General features: G+C 40.7%; 1 protein-coding gene across 1 annotated transcript in view; it reads right to left on the bottom strand.

Moving 5' to 3' along the window:
* The window catches only part of PTPN4 (protein tyrosine phosphatase non-receptor type 4), a 214,180-nt gene that overhangs the window by 147,714 nt on the left and 45,928 nt on the right, over positions 1 to 20,538 (bottom strand). Inside the window, exons 2-4 of the mRNA XM_026647734.2 lie at positions 18,776 to 18,930; positions 4,893 to 5,000; positions 2,826 to 2,871 (exon numbers count right to left, since the gene is read on the bottom strand). Coding sequence (XP_026503519.1) covers positions 2,826 to 2,871; positions 4,893 to 5,000; positions 18,776 to 18,913 — 292 coding nt within the window. The 5' untranslated portion in view covers positions 18,914 to 18,930. The remainder of the gene's footprint in view (positions 1 to 2,825; positions 2,872 to 4,892; positions 5,001 to 18,775; positions 18,931 to 20,538) is intronic.

Raw genomic sequence — 20,538 nt, 5'->3', positions numbered from 1 at the left:
AAAAAAAAAAAAAAAAAAAAAAAAAAAAAAAAAAAAAGCTGCGATCGCGATCTGCGGCGGCAATTCGGCGGGAGGTCCTTCGCTCCCAGGCGGAGTGAGGGACCGTCTGCCGAATTGCCGCCGAATACCTGGACGTGCCGCCCCTCTCCGGAGCTGCCGCCCCAAGTACCTGTTTGACAAGCTGGTGCCTGGAGCCGGCCCTGGCCAAACACATTCTAGACTTTTTCATATTAGGATTATGATGTGCTGTTACCTAAAACATACTAACACGCACATGTCTAAAATCCACTGTAAACAAGTCATAGACAATTGCCATCAACAGCTGCCAAAACTGGTCAAGTGCTTTGTCTATAATACATTTTAAATACTATTAGTTACCACAGGTGTTCTCAACCTTTTTCTTTCTGAGGCCCTGCCAACATGCTATAAAAACTCCATGGCCCACCTGTGCCACAATAACTGGTTTTCTGCATATAAAAGCCAGGGCCAGTATTAGAGGGTAGCAAGCAGGGCATTTGCCCAGGGCCCCACACCACAAGCGGCCTCGCAAAGCTAAGTTGCTCAGGCTTCAGCTTCAGCCCGAGGTGGCTGGGCTCGGCGCCCCGGACTTCAGCACCATGCGATGGGTCTTCAGCTTTCTGCCCTTGGCCCCAGTGAGTCTGATGCTGGCCCTGCTTGGGGGCCCCCCTGAAACCTGCTCACAGCCCCCCAGGGTGGCCCGGACCCCTGGTTGAGAACGACTGAGTTAGCTAACATCACACTTCTGAATCCTTCATTAGATAAGACCTCAGTAGCAAGGGCTGAACTACCTGTTCAGTTACAGTTCATGGGCTGGGAATAAAAAGTTCACTGACAAGAGGCAAATTTAGCACTTTGTGTGATTTTAGTTTGTGCCTAGCTAAGTTAAATACTGCATTTAATTATTTATTATTTGTTTTAAAGTAGCATTTAGAGGCCCCAGCCGAGACCAGTTAAAGACAATTATTTTCTCTCTTTAGAATAAAAGTATGTATGAAACCTTTGTTCCTCTCCCCATCAACTTATCCTTCTGTGCATTCCACCCTGACCAATCATCTCAATCTTCCACCTTTTTTGAGACTTTTCCCTATCTGCTGTTTCATTTTGTATATTAATGCCAGCCTTCCTTCCCACTCTCCCACAATATTTAGGAATTTCATACCTCTGGGGGAAGTCTCTCCCTTGCCCACATTTCCCTTTGGAGAGTCTCTCCTCTTCCCCTTCTCTTTGGGAGTTTCTCCCTCTGCTTCATGTTCCATCTGAGGGGCGGGGCGGCTCTAGCTTTTTTGCTGCTCCAAACACGGCAGGCAGGCTGCCTTTGGCGGCATGCCTGCGGGAGGTCCCTGGTCCCGCAGATTCGGCGGCATGCCTGCAGGAGATCCGCCGGTCCCGCAGCTTCAGCGTACCCGCCGCTGAATTGCCGCCGAATCCGCGGGACCAGCAGACCTCCCGCAGGCACGCCGCCAAAGGCTGCCTGACTGCCGCCCTCGCAGGGACCGGCAGGGCGCCCCCCTGCGGCTTGCCGCCCCAGGCACGCGCTTGGAGCGCTGCTGCCTGGAGCCGCCGCTGCTGAGGGGGTCAGAGAAGCAGCTGATTCCATGAATCCTGTAAACTCAGCAGCAGTGGCAATAGCAGCAGATGTGAAGGAAGGAGGCTGAAAAGAAGCCTCATCTTCGCTCTGGTGCTGCATGGCTCAGTGACAGTACGGAGTGGAGTATGGACTCCACTCTTGCATAGCTTTGGCAATGCTGGTAGGGGGGCAAAGGGTGTGTGAGGCTGCCAAAGAGCCTCATCTGAGTCTCATTTGTGCAATATTGCAGTGCTGCCAGCTGTACAGAGGGAGGAGAGGAAGGAGGTGTTCAGTACCTGTGCCCTGTCAGGTATAAAATTCCTCCCAATGCCGGCTTCCTCTCAGATGCTCTGATGTGGGCTGGATAACTTTTGTAAACCATAGAGGGAGTTGCTAGACAGAAGAAAAGGTTGGAACTGGCTTGCAGGCCATATGTTTGACATCCCTGCCTTAAACTGTCCCAATTAACTCAAAATTTTAGCCATATTGTACGTTACTTTGTGCTTATAGTGCCTTCCACATGGTACAGTATCATGAAGTGTATTCTAGGTGATTGCAAACAATTAACTACAATGAAAATTCTTGCACAAATATTCTAACCATAACAGAACAGCAATAATAAAAGAGATAATTGAAAGTTACCATTAGATCCATCTATTAGTATATTTCTAACTTTGATTTTGATGTTCCTAAGGTTGGAACTCACTGCCAGTTAAGGCATGTAAACTACGATTATAAACACTCATGCTCAGAAAAGTCTTTTATTCATTGTTTTAGAGCAATAAACTGACTCTCCTTGCTAGATATTGGACCACACTCAACATATAATGGATTCAGAGATGTGTACAGTTTTGGACTAGAATACAAAAAATGACCTTATATGTATACACACAATCTAAAAATCAATTTTTTTAACTGGTAGCCAAATAATATGGAAACTACCTTGTACCCCAGCTAATACAATCATGCAATTCAGTAAACAGTGATTTAACAAAAGAGTCACATACTCATTTCAGTTTTCACTTGATGACTATAAGCATTAACACTTTCACTCCAAACCTGTAACTACTCAATCTCTCTGCAGGTTTTTGACCAAGTTAGCCATAAGTGCAGCTGACCCACTTATACGACATAGCTGGAGAAAATGGTACAGTACTACAATGACTTCTATCAGTCCTCTTTACCAGGACCCAGAGTGTGATGATAGCAACTGGTCCTCTTCTTAAAAGTTTCTCACCTGTGGAGCCCCACATGGATCTATTCTGTCCTTCCACCTCAAATATCTACATGAGACCACCTGAAGAATTTCAGAGGTGCCACAAACTCTGCTATCATCAGTATGCTGATGATGTCCAGATGTACATTGTTATCCAGGCACAACAATCGACATCATATATATGTCACAATGCCTACAGGTCATCACCTTAACGAACACCTAACTCAAACTCAACCCAGATAAAACTGAAGTGATCCCAGTTGGAGCAAGAGAATACTCTGAAGAACCAGCTGCAATATTACCATCCCATTCCATTGAAAATGTCTCCACCCTTTTGGCAAAGCGGCTTGAAGCCTTAGGATCCTGTAACCTAAACTGAAATTCTTCTTCCACTGCCCGAATGAGCGCCATATTTAAGCTCAAGTATATAGTAAGGCAGGGTCAGATTAAAGAATTTTTGAGCCTTGTGCGCTATAGAAATTGGGACCATCCCCACCTTCCTTAAACTAGACAGAGCATGTGATCATTGTAGTTAAAGGCCACAAATCCATTAAAACCTTTTGAGCAATGGAGAAAAAGGCTATTCTACACAGCAGAAACTCTCTTCCCTGGCAGCACTGCATAAGAAGATTATTAAAGCTTCACGGTTCAAGATAGAGTACAGTCAACTTTTTCTAAGCCCCAAAGCAAGAGCAGACAGCAGAGGAGTGCCATCAGTGCCTTTTTTATTTTTTAAAACTTTTCCGGTTTTTAATGCCTTCAGACCACACCATTTAATTACTGCATTTAATTAACTTGCACACATTTCACCACATAATAACCATTTAATTAGTTCACTCCACACCTCATTGCTGCCAGCTGATTTAACTGTGCCTGCATGGCATCACCACACTACCTGCCTTTTCCTTTCCCACATCCTCATCTCACCCCCACTCTTCTCTACCACTGCATCTCTCTAACGCCTATGAAGTCATTTATTTTACTATGCCTTCCTGAACAAAATTCTCTTTCTATTGTGCCTATGTAGGTGTCTCAAATCATTTATTAAAAAATCTAAAATGCCACTCTTAAATTTAACAGTGATCAACTTTGTATTCAAAAATGGTAAATGAACAATATGCACATATAGCAAATCAAACAATCACATTATGTTATTTAAACCCTCATCATAAACCTACCATTTATTATCACTCAGAATGAACTCAGACTATTAATTGAACTCAGATTAAAAATACTCAGGGGCAAAGGAAAGAGACCCTCTGAAAACTTTTTGATTTATTCAACTTTAATTGTTTTTGCACACCCAGTCCTTATTTTATAAAAAAGCATCAGGGTCAGTTGTGGCCCCAAATGGATCTATGTTTAACAGAAAAAAAGTGAGAGGAGTTTTCAGGAGCTCAGCTGCTTCCGTACAGGAGTTTCTTCTCAGATACAGCAAAAGGGGCAGAACACCCAGGGAAGACAGGCTAACTGTAAAGAACAAACCTCTTCCGACATTAAGGGCGCCCTCTTCTCCTATATCTATCTTCTCCTATATCCCCCAACTGGCCTGCCTTTTTTACAAGATACCCAAGCCCTGAACTTTCTATGTTGTCTAAGGGTTTGTCTAGAATAAAGTCTGTGGTCCCATTTTAACCTGAGTTAGTCACAAAACTACTTTAGGCATAACCTCAATAGGCCTCTCAAACAACCTTAAAAAAAAAGGTTGACCCCAATTCTCACATTTTGAAATACGGAGATGGGAGGGGAAAATAAGTACAACCATAATTTAATTGTTTGGAGGCAAATAGTTTTCCAGTGTGAGAGATACCAGGTGAAAACTTGTACCCACAAGAATATCCTGTGAGACAGCTTTATCTAAGCAACAGAATAGAGACAGTCCTTTTTGAAGCATATCAAAGAACACTTATGCCATATTTCAGATTTGTTAAAAAAAATTGGGTCTACTGAATATACCAGCTGTCATGGACATAAGAATTAGATGAGAACTCCAAAAAAAATTAATCAAATTCTCCGAATACTGAAACAAAATCCCTAAACTCTAATAACATGCAAAAAAAACCAGTTTAGAAAACAGATGCAACTTACTGGGTTATCAGTGGAATCGTCAGCCAGCTGTAAACCAAAGTAATCCCTCTCTGTCAAATCGAGATGTTTGAACACTATATCCAACAAAACTTGTCCCTGATCGTTTTTCTGGAAGGAGAAAAAGTCATATTGTTAAAAATCAAAGAGATCTTTAAACGGACAGACTGCTTCATGCATGCACAACACCTATAGCTTATTTAGGTGTGTTCATAAAATTTACATCCCAGAATCCACAAAATTTCTCCCAACACAATATAAATTTTAAATGGGATACTTCTCTCATTGCCACAAACAAAAGTTATTTTTCCTCAATTAAAAATGGCTACATAGGAATTTCTTGTTGCCCTCAGGAACAGAAAGTACAGTAGCTATGCAATTGTTCCATAAAGCTATTCATTTACCAACAAATTAGATGAATAGCAAAATTATTTTAAAAAAGTGACAAAATAAAGCAATAAATTAAATTGGTATTTTTAGGACATGACAGAATTCAGGTAACACTTTTCAGAACATTCCAATATCATTCTTCAATCCTAATAAATTAATCTAATATTTCATTTGCAAATCACTCTCTAGATCTAAATCAACACAATTACTGAAAAATATTTTCAGAGTTACACTGCATGGATATTTAAACAGCTGTATGAATTTTTGATTGATGGTGAATATCCTTAAAGATGTCTTCGGAGACAAATTTCACTCTAAAAGAACCTATTGAATAGAGTACAGACTAAAGACTAACGTTGTTAATTATGGCCAATGACTGACAAAGCCTCACTTTTCCCGTAAGAAGATATACAAAGCATTGGTAGAGTCTTAAAACTGCAACATTCTATATTACCAAACAAATAATACTGGTTACTAAATGAAGTTATTCAAACACAGTGATCCATTACGACAAGCCTCAGCAAACAAGTTATTATCCTGTACTGAGTTAAATTTAAATAAGCACTCTTCCAAGGAAAGTTGTGAACCAGTACCCCGCAAATCCTTAGAGATAATTAACATTAATCAGGACAAAAAAATTCAAGGAAAAACTCTATATTAGTAGGAGGAGGCATTAGAGATGACTGATAAGATGATAACAGTACCTGTGTTTTCCATTATTCTAGTACTAAGCAAACTCCACACAGCCTTTTAAATGCTGAAACTTTATGAAATGAGAAAAAACCTACAGTAAACTAAGAAACAAAATCCTTTCCATCTTTAATACAAGATGGCTGCTGCTCTACTCCCAAATGCCCAAATCCTAACAGTACACTACAATAATTCCTTCAAATACTTGCGAATTTAAATGCTTGGCTTGCAATCAGTAAATAAAGGGAGAATAAGGGCTTATCTAAACTGACACTTTACAGCGCTGCAACTTTCTCACTCAGGGGTGTGAAAAAACACCCCCCTGAGCGCAGCAAGTTTCAGCGCTGTAAAGCGCCAGTGAAGACAGTGCACCAGTGCTGAGAGCTATGCCCCTCGTGGAGGTTGTTTTTTTAGAGCGCTAGGAGAGGTCTCTCGCAGCGCTCTGCCGCGACTACACAAGCCACGTTAAAGCACTGCCGCGGCAGAGCTTTAATGTAGCCAGTGTAGCAGGGCTTTGGAGCGGAGCCCAGAGCTGGAGCGCGGAGCAGCTCCGGAGCAGTGGAGCTGCAGGTTTTTGCCTGGAGCTGGAGCGGAGCCGGAGCACAGCTCCAAAGCCCTGCAGTATTAGACTAGCCCTAATAGTTCAAAAACAGGAAACATCTTCAAAAAATGTTTTACTACCCTTCTATGTCTATGCTAGCAGCACTTTACAGGGTACAGGGCTATGGTATACTATATCAGCACAACGTTCCTAGCATGGACACAGCTACACCAGCAAAGCTGCACTTTTTACCAGAATACTAAAGCCATCCCCATTCCATGAGTGAAACAAGTTATGCCAGTAAAAGCACAGTTTTGAAGGTAGTTGCATCTACTCTACAGATTTCTGCCAACACAGCTATGTTCGTCAGGGATCACACTTCTTTGCCTCCTTGACCGACAGAACTATGCCCAGTAGAAGTTTGTAATGTAGACACAGGGAGAGGAAGAGAAAAAGGAAAAAGAGGAATACATTCATGAGTTTGTTCAGATTTGAAAAAGATTATTTTATCAAACTCAACTTCTTGTTATTTAGTGGCAACAAACCTACACTTCTCAAGTGAATATGTACTGAAGTTAAATAGCTTCTTAACTATAGCATCCCTTTCACTACAGCAATTGTCTGAAATCAAAAAGAAAAAGAAATATTCTTAAGACCTAAACGTGCTTCAGAACTAGATACTTTGGTTCTAAGTAAAAGGAAGCCAGATATCTAGAAAAAGGCGTTAGCACTGCATAACCATTCAAAATCACCACAACAAGAGTTGAAAAAAGTGCAAGGAAAGTAAGATTCGTAAAGCTGACCATCTGACAGGAATAGCCGAAAAATATAAATGCCAGAAAACAAGTTACTAAAAGCACTTTCAATTTAGGCCCAACATTTTATTTAATGTTAGAAGTTAGAAAGTATTTTAAAAATCCAACATTGTAATAAAGAAATTTTTAGAACAGCTTTTTACTTGGAGGCCTAGCATTCTAAGTTTCCTAAAGAACAGAATATTAAGCAGCTGAAAAGTCAGTTAAATTTTGCTTCCTCAGCTAACAAAACCTATGCCTAAAAGTGCTGACTAGGGAGCCATAACTATTATTATTATTATTTTAAACAGACTGAGCTAACATTGATGGAAGGGAATTTGTCAGAAACAAGTTGCATCCCTATGTATGCAATTTGTATTGAATTTGAATATATCTGAAAATGGGGAATAGTACAATATTGTATTTTATTCTCTGAACCCTCAGCAATGCTGACAGACCTTCAACACTTGAACCACAAGAGTAACTATATCAGCAGGTGGCAGGAGAAGGCTGTTATTCCAGAGAACAGATGTGCCACTGGGTATACGTGGGAGAAGAACCCTGCCTGGCCTGGCCTGCCCTCTCTCTCTCACTCCCTTCTATCCTGGGAACTGGGAAAGCTCCTGACCCATGTGATGACCTTGGGGTGTAGACAGCCACTGGAGCAGTGTGTTGGTTTCAAAAGGGTGCATGGGAGGAGCCCAGCCTGCTACATCTGCTCCAGTACTTCTCATATATTCTCAATACAGCATGCCGCTTCTGCTGTGGAGGCAGCGTCAGCTCGTCCTTAGAATGCTTGAGATTAATTATTCTTTTGGCATCCCACCAAAATTTTCCTGAGAAACAGCAGGGAGATAGCAATTTTAATCATTTCTATCTCAGCAAAAGCTCAACAGAATTTCATGGGTCAAAGAAAGTCAGTCAGTTGTAACCACAACCCTGTACGTAGGGCGGCCTTGGGACTAATGGCGTTGGGGCAGCGGAGAAGTTTAGCAGCAGCCTAGGCAACTGAGCAGCCCTTTTAAGAGTAGCACTGCTCACCCCTTTTAAGGAAAGGGGCTAGAAAAGGTGCCCTAAACATTGCCTGCCCCATAACATCTGGCCAGACTACCATGACTGGCAGATCATCCTACAGCAGTCGAAAAACAATAAAGAAGAAAAAATCATTGTAGGAGCATAGAATCATAGAATATTAGGGTTGGAAGAGACCTCAGGAGGTCATCTAGTCCAAACCCCTGCTCAAAGCAGGATCCAACACCAACTAAATCATCCAGCAGCATGGAATGTCTGCACCCTTATTGATGGAGGCGATGCACAGAGGCCTGTGAGAAGAACAGCTCTTGTTTCCAGAGAACTTGCCCGCTACGATATTGATATTGCAGCACTGAGTGAGACTGGACTGGCCAGAGAAGGTTCCAGTGAGCTAGTAGGTGATTACACTCTTTTGGAAAGGAAAAGCAGAGGGTGAAGACAGGATCCATGGAGTTGGATTTGCAATAAGAACATCTCTCTTGAAACAACTCGCTGACCTCCCTGTTGGCCTGAATGAACGGCTCATGAAACTTCGATTTCCCCTGAATCCTTTACGGCATGTCTATCATCAGTGCCTATGCACCTACACTGGCCACCACAGAAGAAAGCAAGAAGCAGTTCTACTCTGACCCAGACTCCATCATCAAATCAACGCCTGCATATGACAAGCTCATCCTGCTAGGAGACTTTAACGCTAGAGTTGGTAGAGACAGCAGTGCCTGGAGAGATGTGATAGGACGACTCGGAATGGGAAAGATGAACAGCAACAGACTGCTCCTCTTGGGTAAATATGCAGAACATAATCTGCTCATTACTAACACCATCTTTAGGCAAAATGATAAATATAAAACAACATGGATGCACCCATGGTCTAAACAATAGCCCTGAGGACTATGTTATCACCCGCCAACGAGACATCCGCGATGTCAGAATTTCCAAAGCCATGAATGGTGCAGAATGCTGGACAGACCACAGATTGGTAAGAGCAGTGCTGAACCTGCATATAGTCCCTTTACAGCGCAAGTGCCCCAAACTTAACAGAATAGCCTTCAACATAGCAAAGCTCAAGCATACCACCTATCAGGTGCAGTTTCAGCAGTCACTTGAATTACAAGCTTTTTTCATGTCTGCCAATCACTGACAACCCAACAGAAAAATGGAAACAGTTCAAGCGTGATTATTGACACAGCTAAATCAGTGCTGGGGCCAAAGAAAAGGTACATCAGGATTGGTTCAATGAGAACAACGAGGACGTTTCCAAACTCCTAAGTGACAAGTAGAAAGCATTTGTTGAATGGCAGAAAATTTTAATCTTTCTTTGAGATGGAAGTAAATTCAAAGTACTTACAGAGCAAAGCCCAGTCTGAACTCAGGAGAATGCAGGATGAGTGGTGTGAGAGGAAAGCTGCAGAAGTTCAGCATTATGTAGATACAAACAATGCAAAGATGTTCTTTGACTCTCTCAAAGCAGTCTACGGGACCATCTAAATCTGGCACAGCCCCCTTGAAGTCGGCAGATAGCACAATCCTCATCAAAAACAAGGAGGGAAACGTACAGAGATGGGCTGAACACTTCAATAGTCTATTCAAAAGACCATCCACAGTTAATCGGCATGTCCTTGATCATTTACCCGAAAAACCGATCAAAGAGGATCTCGACCTCCCTCCATCAGTTGAGGAAGTTATGAAAGTCATCAAACAACTGAACTCTGGCAAAGCGTCCAGAAAGGATGGTATTCCAGCAGAACTGTATAAAGTAGCCAGCCCCAAGGCCATCAGGGTGTTTCGCAACATCTTGAGTAGCATTTGGGTGGAAGAAGAAATGCCACAAGACTTCAAAGATGCTATTATTGTATCACTGTTCAAAAACAAAGGCAGCAAAGCTGACTGTGGAAACTACAGAGGCATTGTTCTCCTCTGTACAGCAGGGAAAATACTAGCTCGCATTCTATTGAACAGACTCATTGAAAACATATCTGAGGAGAATCTGCCAGAAGTGCAGTGTGTTTCAGACCAGGTCGTAGTACTACGGACATGATCTTGGTCATAAGGCAGGTCCAGGAAAAATGTTTGGAGCAGAACATAGACATGTATCCAGTTTTCATCAATTTGACCAAAGCTTTAGATATGGTCAACAGAGAGGGTCTATGGCCTATTCTGCATAAACTGGGCTGTCCAAGAAGGTTTATATAAATCATCCATCCGTTCCATGATCACCTGACAGTGCAAGTGCTCGCCAGTGGTGACTTTTCTGACGTGTTCGAAATCTCAAATGGAGTGAAGCAAAGCTGCATACTTGCACCAGTGCTGTTCAACTTGTTCTTTGCCTGTGTCCTCAGCCATGCCACAATGGACTTGCATTCGCCACTGACTCAAAGGTTCCCTCTTTGATCTTCAAAGACTCAATGCTAAGACCAAGATGCCGGAGAGACTTCTCGTCGAGGAACTTTTTGCAGATGACTGCTCCTTGATGGCTCATAGATATGATGACCTTCAAGTCATCGTTGATAGATTTTCTGAAGCATCAGTCTTGGGAAGACAGAGGTCTTGTTCCAACTAGGACCTCATTCCAATGCCCCAGTGCCAGCCATCTTCATCCAAGACAGCTGAAAAATGTGGTTCAGTTCAAGTATTTGGGCAGTACCATCTCAAGTGACGGTTTCCTCGATAAGGAAATTTCCTCCAGAATTAGTAAAGCCAGCCAGGCCCTTGGCCGACTCTGAACAAAACCAACACATTTGTCTCTCCACCAAATTGAAGATCTATAATGCAGTGGTTCTAACATCTCTTCTGTATGGATCTGAGATGTGGACTCTTTATAGCCTTCACAATAAATAGCTTGATCAATTTCACATGTGCTCCCTCCGCTCAATAATGAGCATTCGCTGGCAGGACAGAGTGACCAATATTACGTCCTTGAAAGAGCAAACACAACCAGTATTGAGGAAATATTACTGAGAGCATAACTTAGGTGGTCCAGACATGTCATCAGAATGGAAGACCACAATCTCCCAAAACAGATCTTCTATGGAGAGCTGAGACAGGGGAAAAGAAAGAGGGGTCGTCCATATAAGCACTTCAAAGATAACCTGAAGAGCAGTCTCCAGAGGGCTGGCATTAATCCCAAAGAACTTGAGCAAATGGGTCAGAATAGGACTCACTGGTGGTCTCTGACAAGGTCAGCAGTAATAGGTTTGAGCAGGATCAACAAATTCATCTCCAGGCTGCACGTGAAGGGCGCCACAGAACTGCATCATCAAATATCATAAATACAGACTTCCCATGCCCTCAGTGTGGCCGACTCTGTTTGGACTTCGGAGTCATATGCGTAGCCATAGATGAGAACTGCGACAATATTGGCATCATCATCAATGACGGACCACCAAAAACAAATGTATGTTAATACAATGGAGGGTTATTGAAAGTAGTGTAAGTTGGAGGTTTCAAGTGGTAAAGTCTAAAAGATCATCTTAAAGAACAAATACTGAAATCAAGCCAGGTGCCTCTTAAAACAGTTGTATATTTTGCCATAACTAGGTTTCTCAGAAAAGACACAAAATAAGCTACATATTGGGGTGGAGTTAACATTGTCTTTATAGAGAAGTCCTGTGAACAGGATGTTTAAAGATATGTGCAAGTGAAATGAATGTCAACTCTGAATACAATATGACGACTTAACAGCTTTGAACAGATTTCTGAATTGTATTGGCATGCCTCCCATAGATAGTCTCTCTAAAAAGAAATACTCTAGTAATTCTGAAACTCAGTTTTTTGAAAATTACAAGCATCCATTCTCTGAATTATCTCCTCCTCCTTAATTTTGCCTTGATCCAGGGGTTAAATGTCCCCTTTGTACATATCTCACTTTTTACCCATGCCATAGTGAGATCAGGCTCTTAAGTAGAAGTGTTCCCCGTCTGAAAGATACTGGAGAGGTAGAGTGAGGGCATCTTTCCCTGGTCAAGGGAAAAACACATTCCCTTCTTCTCTTTGAAGGCTGAGCTTGCTTTTCTTTAAGCCTAAAACTGCTAAACCTAACATATACAGGGACTTGAGTGAACGAGAAAGTTGAACCAGTTTGATTTAAATCATTTTTAAACCAATGTAAACAGGTGCAACCGATGTAGACACTTATTTTGGCACAAGGGTGGCTTACATTGGTTTAACTTACACAGATTCTTAACTGATTTAAGATAAACTGAAGTGTCCACACAACCTTTTGTACCAGTTTAACTAGGTAAGTTAAAATAAAATCATGCATTCAGTTACGCTGTGCCACTTTTGTGTGTGTGTGTGTGTGTGTGTGTGTGTGTGTGTGTGTGTGTGTATAAGCCCACATACATGTGTAAATACATACACCTATTTAAAAAAATATTATGTGGAATGACATCAAAATACTTAATAGTTCTGACTACTACTGCTTCCTGGGCAGAGGTGTAACCCATTGGACGGGTTATTTAATATTCTCATTTCAAAACCGCACACACCACCACCAGGACTGGGGCCTTGATGTTCTAGGTGCTATACAACAAATGAAAAAGATATAATACAATCTTGTCCCGAAGAACTTGTAAGAATGATCAAATCTATTGTTCTCTCTAATTGATGCTCTAACTGTACCGTAAACTCAATGTTTCACTTGCCATTCCTCTCACATATTTCTTTGCCTCTCTCTCCCTCCTTCTCCCCTTGCAAATTTGTTCCCAATTTTCCCTTTCTATAACTCATGCCTTCCTTCTGCACTGACTCTGCTGACAAATGGATTACCATTATACTGAGCAACAGCAGCACTCAAAGTGCATAAACATATGAACTAAATACGTTTAAAAGCCTCCTTGCTCAACTACTGACATACCATGGGTCCCTAAATAACTTTAATCGCCGTCTCTACAATGAGTATACAATGATCTCACAAAGTTTTTCACAGATTGATTCCAAGGCCAGAAGGGCCCTTTGTGATCATCTAGTCTGACGTGTATAACATAGGCCATAGAACTTCCCCAAAATAATTCTACAGCATATCTTTTAGAAAAAATATCCAATTTTGATTTAAAAATAGTCAGTGATGGAGAATCCACCATGAGCCTTGGTAAATTTTTCCAATGGTTAATTTCTCTCACTGTTAAAAATTTACACCTCATTTCCAGTATGAATTTGTCTATTTGTTTTTATTATTAGAGTGCTCTGAGGTGTCAGCTGAAAGGCACTATAGAAGTGTAAAGTACTTTTAAGCAATAATTGTGGTTAAATCATGATTTTTACTTCTGCCTTCCTGGTAAATGTAAATCTGTTCCTTTTATTGTTGGTTACTCCACTGATACTCCCAACTCCCCCATTGTTTATTTGTTTTATCCACTTGTATCTTGTTTAATATGTAAACTGTGAGCGCTTTGGGGAGGAACAGTCTTCTTTACTATTATCAGTGCAGCAGAATGGAGCCCTAATCCTTGACTGGGGATCCTGAATGCTATCATAATAAAAGACTTGTCCTTGATTATTCATATTATTGTATATACTTCTGTAGTACGTCCCTTTCTGTGGACTGAAGATTGTATATTAAACAGAAGAGTTATTGCTTCCTCCAATAAGGACATAAGAAACATGACCTGACAGATTTATTCCATAATGACTCTTTATGTAAGTGATGGGCATTTTATTATTCAGAACTAGATAAAAACATTGCATTTTATCATATCCTTGAATGTCTGCACTTGCTTCTTCTCTTCTTGCGCCACACTGCACTAAACCTTCTTTACTGCTAAATAAATCCTCCCCCACATCTATCAGTATCTCTTTCCTCCATCTCCTCCTACTCCGCTCCCAAGTTTTTGTCTTAGGCCTAGTCTACACTTAAAATTTTGCTCAACAGAACTACATCACTCGCAGATGTGAAAAATTCATACTCGAGAACAAGAACTATGCTGACCTAACCTTCTGTGTGGACACAGCTAGGTTGATGAAGGAATGCTTCTGTCAACCTAGCTACTGACGCGTGGGGAGGTGGATTACTTATAACAATGGAAAAACCATTTCCGCGCTGTAGGAAGCGTCTACACTACAGCTCTCCAGTGCCGTAACTATGCCACTGTAACGCCTGTAGTGTAGACAAGCCCTGAGCCACTCCCTTGAACTCATTCCCACATTCTCAACTTTTTTCCTTCTTTCTCACCAACCTGTACTATTTGCCTTCCAAATATTTTATAGTTGCCACACAGTATTTTTCTGCATTGGTTCTGTATTTTATGGCTTGTAAAGTACATTCTTGAACAGTTAGATCATGTCCTCTGAGGAGTTCTTAGTTTGTTTTCCACAACTCCCGTGTGGTAACACAGTATTCACACTTTCACACTATATAATTAACAGTGCAATACATCTCTTTTGATAACTTATCCTTACAGCCTAATGATCACTACATTTAGATCCAAAAAGCCTTTACTGCCCAAATCAGGCATGTATATGGCAAACAAAATCACCACCGCATAAGGACAGACTAAGTTCTTTTAGGCATATTACAAGCAAGGTCGGTAGGTAATATGATAATTAGATCTAGTTGGCACTCCCACAAACTTTGACATTCAATATACCTGCAGCCAAGTGGTGCTCAAAAAACTGTGAAATCTTATTTTTGATGGGAAAAAGAAAACAATCATTTCCCATTTCATCCTTACAGAATATCTCATCAATAAATATAAAAGGTAGGCCTATAGCAAATAGCTTGTGATCCATGTAACTGATTACCACAAGCAGCAATCACTAAAAGTCAAATTCCACAGCAATAAATTGCATTTATTTTCATAGGTATGATGTACATTGGCTCTATTGCAGTCACCAGGATTCTTTGCTTTCAGTGTCAGAAATTTTGCTGTAATAGATTCATTGTCAGAGCGCAAACAAATGCATTAAGCTCTGCAGGACACAAAAGGCCTGATTCCATATTCTCACTTCCAACATTTCATTTATAAGGTTATAAAAATGGGTAAGTATTATTCCATAATTAAACTCACAACACACCATGCAACACATCCTCATTTATGTATTTCATTGTCATTGAAAACATCAATCCATATTTTAATATGGGATCATTTCCAGTTGGTAGCTTGAAAGGATGCTGTCAGTCTTAAAATAATATTTAAAAAAATTATTTAGCTTTGTTACTAAACTCTTGACACGTAAAATTAATATTTTTATATCTAATGGCTTCTATTGCACTGTTTTGCAACACTAGTGAAAATGGTGATGGATTTATTAATTCCTAGAATATTTTCTGTTTCGCATGCATCTCTGATAGCTATATTATGCTCTCCTTGAAGAAATGGTATCTGAAAGACTACAATAGATACTATGCATTCATAGATATGACTAACTGCATTCTGTATTTTTATTTATGTCATTGCTAAATTATCAGAAGTCTACAAGTTTATTTAATACATATTTACACTTACACTACATTAACCCAGCTTCCTTACTTCAGAACCATCAAGTCCTGACCAACTTTTCACCTCCACACCAGCAAGTGATCCAGTGCAGACCACCACCTCCACTCTGTTTATTCCAATAAGTGGAGTCTCAGCTGTCCACCATGACCACATTCATTAGGCGACTGATGATTTTATATATCCTATCCCCACATCCTGGGTGTGACACTGCACCCCATATTCTTCACAGTGATATTATTATATATATGATATGATTATGGCATAATTATTGTGCATTTTATGCAAGACTGGCCATGTGAGATGTCACTGAACAGGTTATGATTTGCTGAATATGATTATACTATTTGTATGCATGTATCGTTTTTGTTTCTGAAGTTATGAATATTGACTATGTATTTATTTCAAATGTAGTTTCATCTGGGTAACACCCACTAGATAAGATGTTTGATGGTCTCTTCTTAATCACTGGCTAGCACTGATCTTTCTCACAAAGCTAAACAATTCTGCATAACTGAGGGCTTCTCTACAGGTCACTGCAAAGCGCACCAGACGGGTGTGATTTGTAAAGTGCACTAACATGCTGCACTCTAACTGCCCTGTGTAGACCCTGCTGGAGTACTCTAAAAGGTATATTATTCACGTTTATGTAGTCCTGTTTGAAATCGGACTTCTTCAACGCAAATTAGGTGTAGTATGTGTCAGCAGGTCTATATGACGCAATCAGAGTGATGCACGTTAGTGCATTTTACAAATCACACCCCTCTATGGTGTTCTGCTGGCACCATGTAGACAAGCCCTGACATTTTGTGGTTACTGGATGACCTGAATAGAAGGGAGAGCCACAGATCAGGAGAGAAGAGAGCCACAGATCAGGATTTTGGTTTACTGGCAAAGTTGCATAAAGAAACTTGCCAGCTCTATGCACGGACTCTGATCCTAATAGTAATTACTATTAGTAATTACTAAAGATACAATTTGGTCATGGAGGTCACAGATTACATGACTTTAACAGATCTTTGTGACTTCTTCGGCTCCGGCTGTCAGCCCCAGGCGGCGGAGCTCTGGCTTCAGCTTCAGTCCCACCATGACCATACCCTGATTTTGTCCTTTTTTTCCACATAAATGTTCCATTAATTTTACTTAATTTTACCATGACAAAATTGGAACCATAGTGATTAATAATAATTATTTCCTATAATTCAAAGAGGGAAATAACATAGTGTTATGTGAAAACTCAGTTTCTCCTGGAGGGCATATTTCCTCTGTCTTCCAATCTTGGCAGCTCTCATTTGTTTCTACATTACACTGAACTTTTACAACCCTTTTTGCGATGGTTAACGGCAGAGATGATGTTGGTGATTTATTTTTCTTCCAGAAGTTTATAATGAGATTCATTTTGTTCAGAAATGCCATCCCAATAATGTTAAACTGCAATACAAACATATTTTATTTTAATCTTTTAAAAATCTCTATGCATAAAAGAGGCTGCGAAAAGACTGGAGATGCTTTATTGCTACTTGGTTTCTGAAAGAAGAGATAAAAATTCAGTTTTTATTCTGTACTTTAAATGAAATAATCACACTCAGTTACATGATTCTCTCTCTTATATCCCAAATAACTTCCCAACTGCTAAATTGAACAGCTGTTCATATTTTTAAAATTAAAATTTCTCTGCTTACAACTTCCTAAAAATGTCATTCCAACAGAAAAAATATTCAAGCACATCTATGATTCACCAGAGTGAAGCTCCTTCTCAACTCCACTTCACCTTTATCCCCCACTTGAAGTCCTGCTCCCAATCAGCCATCATGTTGCTCATTTACCTAACCCTCTGAAATCTTCAGTCTTTTCTAGTCTTAATTAATCATAATAATCCTGCCATCTGCAAATTTTGCCACCACATTGTTCATTTTTTTTTCAGATCACTGATAAATATAAATTGAACATCTGTCCTTATAAGAATGGAGCATCGCACTGTTAACCTTTTGCCATGTTGAGAATATTTTTTCTTTTTTAGCAAGTTTCTAACCCATGACAGTACTTTAGCTTTCATTCCATGACAACTTTCGTGTTCTTGAATAGCTTTTTGTAAGGGTCTTTGCCAAATGTTTTTTGAATGTCCAAATACCGTAAATAAACATATGTATGCGTACAAGAACGCACAATTTCATTTTATCTATTCTATAAGTAATTACAGCTTGGTAGGTCATTAGATTTTCTCAATCCAACCCAGTTTTTAAAAGAAAACTGCCTTCCAAATATTTACACACTGACTCCATTAGTATATTTGTTATTATTTTGCCAGTATCATTCATCAATTAATTGGCAATTGGTTTCCTGGTTCTTCTCTCCTACCCTTCTTTAAGGTATGTACTATGTATGTCTTTTTAAGAAAAGATAACAATACTGGGAACTAAACAGAATATAATCTGAGAAAAGCAGAGGAGAAAGAGATATGGTGATATTCAGAAAAAAATCTATAAATTCAATAGTAAATACGATTACATTAACTTATCCAAACATATTAAATATAGTCAAGAGAGTAGATAGCATTACAAATGATACATGTGTTTAAAATGCAAACACTTGACAAACAATTAGAGCCTGTTCCTGCTTCCATTCAACTCAATGTCAAAACTACCATTGGCTTCATCATGCAGTATAGCGGCCCTAAAGAGAAACTGGATCAGATAGCAGAAGATTATGCTCCTAACACTCAATTCTCAAACAGAGTGTTTGTACTGTATTTACAGAGGATGCCAAAACTGATGAGGTACACAAGATGGCTAATTATACACATGTGCAAGCATGTTTGTTCAAATATAGTATCTAGCTTTATTAAGGTGTTTTTGTTTTTTTTATTTAACACTTTTCATGTCTTGTTTGGAGGTCAAACTTATGACACAGTTCAGTGAAGAAAAGTAAATACTTGGTATATACAAATTAAAGCAGGTACACAGTGAAACTGTTACTAAATTAAATAATACATATAACTGTACTTACATGAACTCTGAAAGCTTGTACATTGTTATCCAGGAGAAGAATATTGCAGACCACCTCTGTATGTTGTCTGTCTCGTGCCAGCTCAGACGCTCGTACATTGTAGGTTCTGCCAGCAGGCAATCGGAAACGTGCGGTCATTACTATCCACACAAGGTCTTTAGAAAAAACAAAAATGAAAGAAGAAATCCTGTAACTGATATAACTTTAAGAAAGTAAAAGAGCATGACTTAGAAGAAAGCTAATTTCATAAGGAAGCCATTCTGTTGAAAAAGAGACTTATCAAACACATTTCCTATTTCTGTATAAATTGAAAATTAGTAATAAAACCCTGGTACCTAATAATGAAGTATAATATTGCTGCAGTCTTTTTTCAAATCTGAAATGGAAGTTAATTACCTGTACAGTAATTGGAGTTCTTTGAGATGTTTTGTCCATATGAGTATTCCAGTCTAGGTGTAAATGTGCCCCACGTGCCAGAGATTACAGACTTTTTGCTCACATTGTCTATCTGGTCTATACATGATCACCCTTGTGCCTGTTATCGAAGGTATAAAGAGTGGAGCAGGATCAATCAGCACTCCAGTTCCTTCTCTATCATGGTTTCCATAATATTACAGAGGGACTCTGAAGCAGAGGGGAAAGGGGGCAAGTCATGGAATACACATTTGAATGACATCTCAAAGAACTCCAGTTACTTTACAGCAGTGGTCCCCAAACTTTTGAGGGTTGCGCCCCCCTGCTTCCCCCACCAGAGCCAGGACCAGGAGTGGGGCCGCGACTCCGGGAGGGGGAAGGAGGAGATGCGGGCAGACATAAGGGGGGCAAGGCAGGGGCCTCACCTGAGCATGGGTCTGGGGCCGGAGCCGCAGCGAGGGGCTGAGGCTGGGGGCCCGTGGCCAGATGCAGGTCCACTCCAGTCCCCAGCCTCGTCCTCGGGCTAGGATCAGAGCCACGGCCAAGGGCTGACAGCGGAGCCACAGCTGGGCCCACGGCCAAGTGCGGAGCTGCACCGAGGCTGGGGACGGGGTCAGGCACGGGGCTGGGAGCCGGGGCCATGCACCAGGACCACGGCTGGGGCAGGGCTGGGTGGTGCTCCCTTTCCTCTGTGACCCCCTAGGGGGGCGCACCCCACAGTTTGGGGACCTCTACTCTACAGCTAAGTAACCTTCCCTTCTTTCTTCTTCAAGTATTTGTCCATAAGTGTATTCCACTCTAGGTGACTTCCAAGCAGTGATCTAAATATCTACCACAGACTGAAAGACTGCCCTACCAAAAGAGGCATCGGCTGCAGAAGGTGCTACCAACTCAATGTCTGGAGAAGGTATTAAGGAACCCCATGTGGCAGCTTTACAGATATCACTAATGCAGACATTCCTGAGGGAAACTACCAAGATCACCCAGGTCCTGGTTGAATTAACCCTAATATTAGCTGGCGAAACTACCATTGTCAATCATAACATAGCTTAATGTATCCCAACACCCACTTTGATAACCTTTGGGTGGAAACAGGAGTACTCCTCATCTTCAAAATGAGGAAGGAAATGAAGTGTCTCGGAGAAGACCAAAAGAGCTTCAGTCTCTGAAGATAAAAGGCAAGGACCCTTTGAATATCCAGGGTATGTAATCTAGCTTCATCATGATTAGAATATGGTTTAGGAAAAAATATTGGTAAATGAATACCAATGCAAATGAAACTCAGACCAACCTTACGTATAAACTTTGGGTGAGGTCTGAGGGATACCTTGTCGATGGTATCACAATGA

Source organism: Terrapene carolina, unplaced genomic scaffold (assembly GCF_002925995.2).
Source record: "Terrapene carolina triunguis isolate 2854851 unplaced genomic scaffold, T_m_triunguis-2.0 Scaffold62, whole genome shotgun sequence".
Taxonomy (NCBI): Eukaryota; Metazoa; Chordata; order Testudines; family Emydidae; genus Terrapene; species Terrapene triunguis.
Note: the sequence above shows the minus strand (reverse complement) of the source record. Positions and strands in the feature narration are given on the sequence as shown.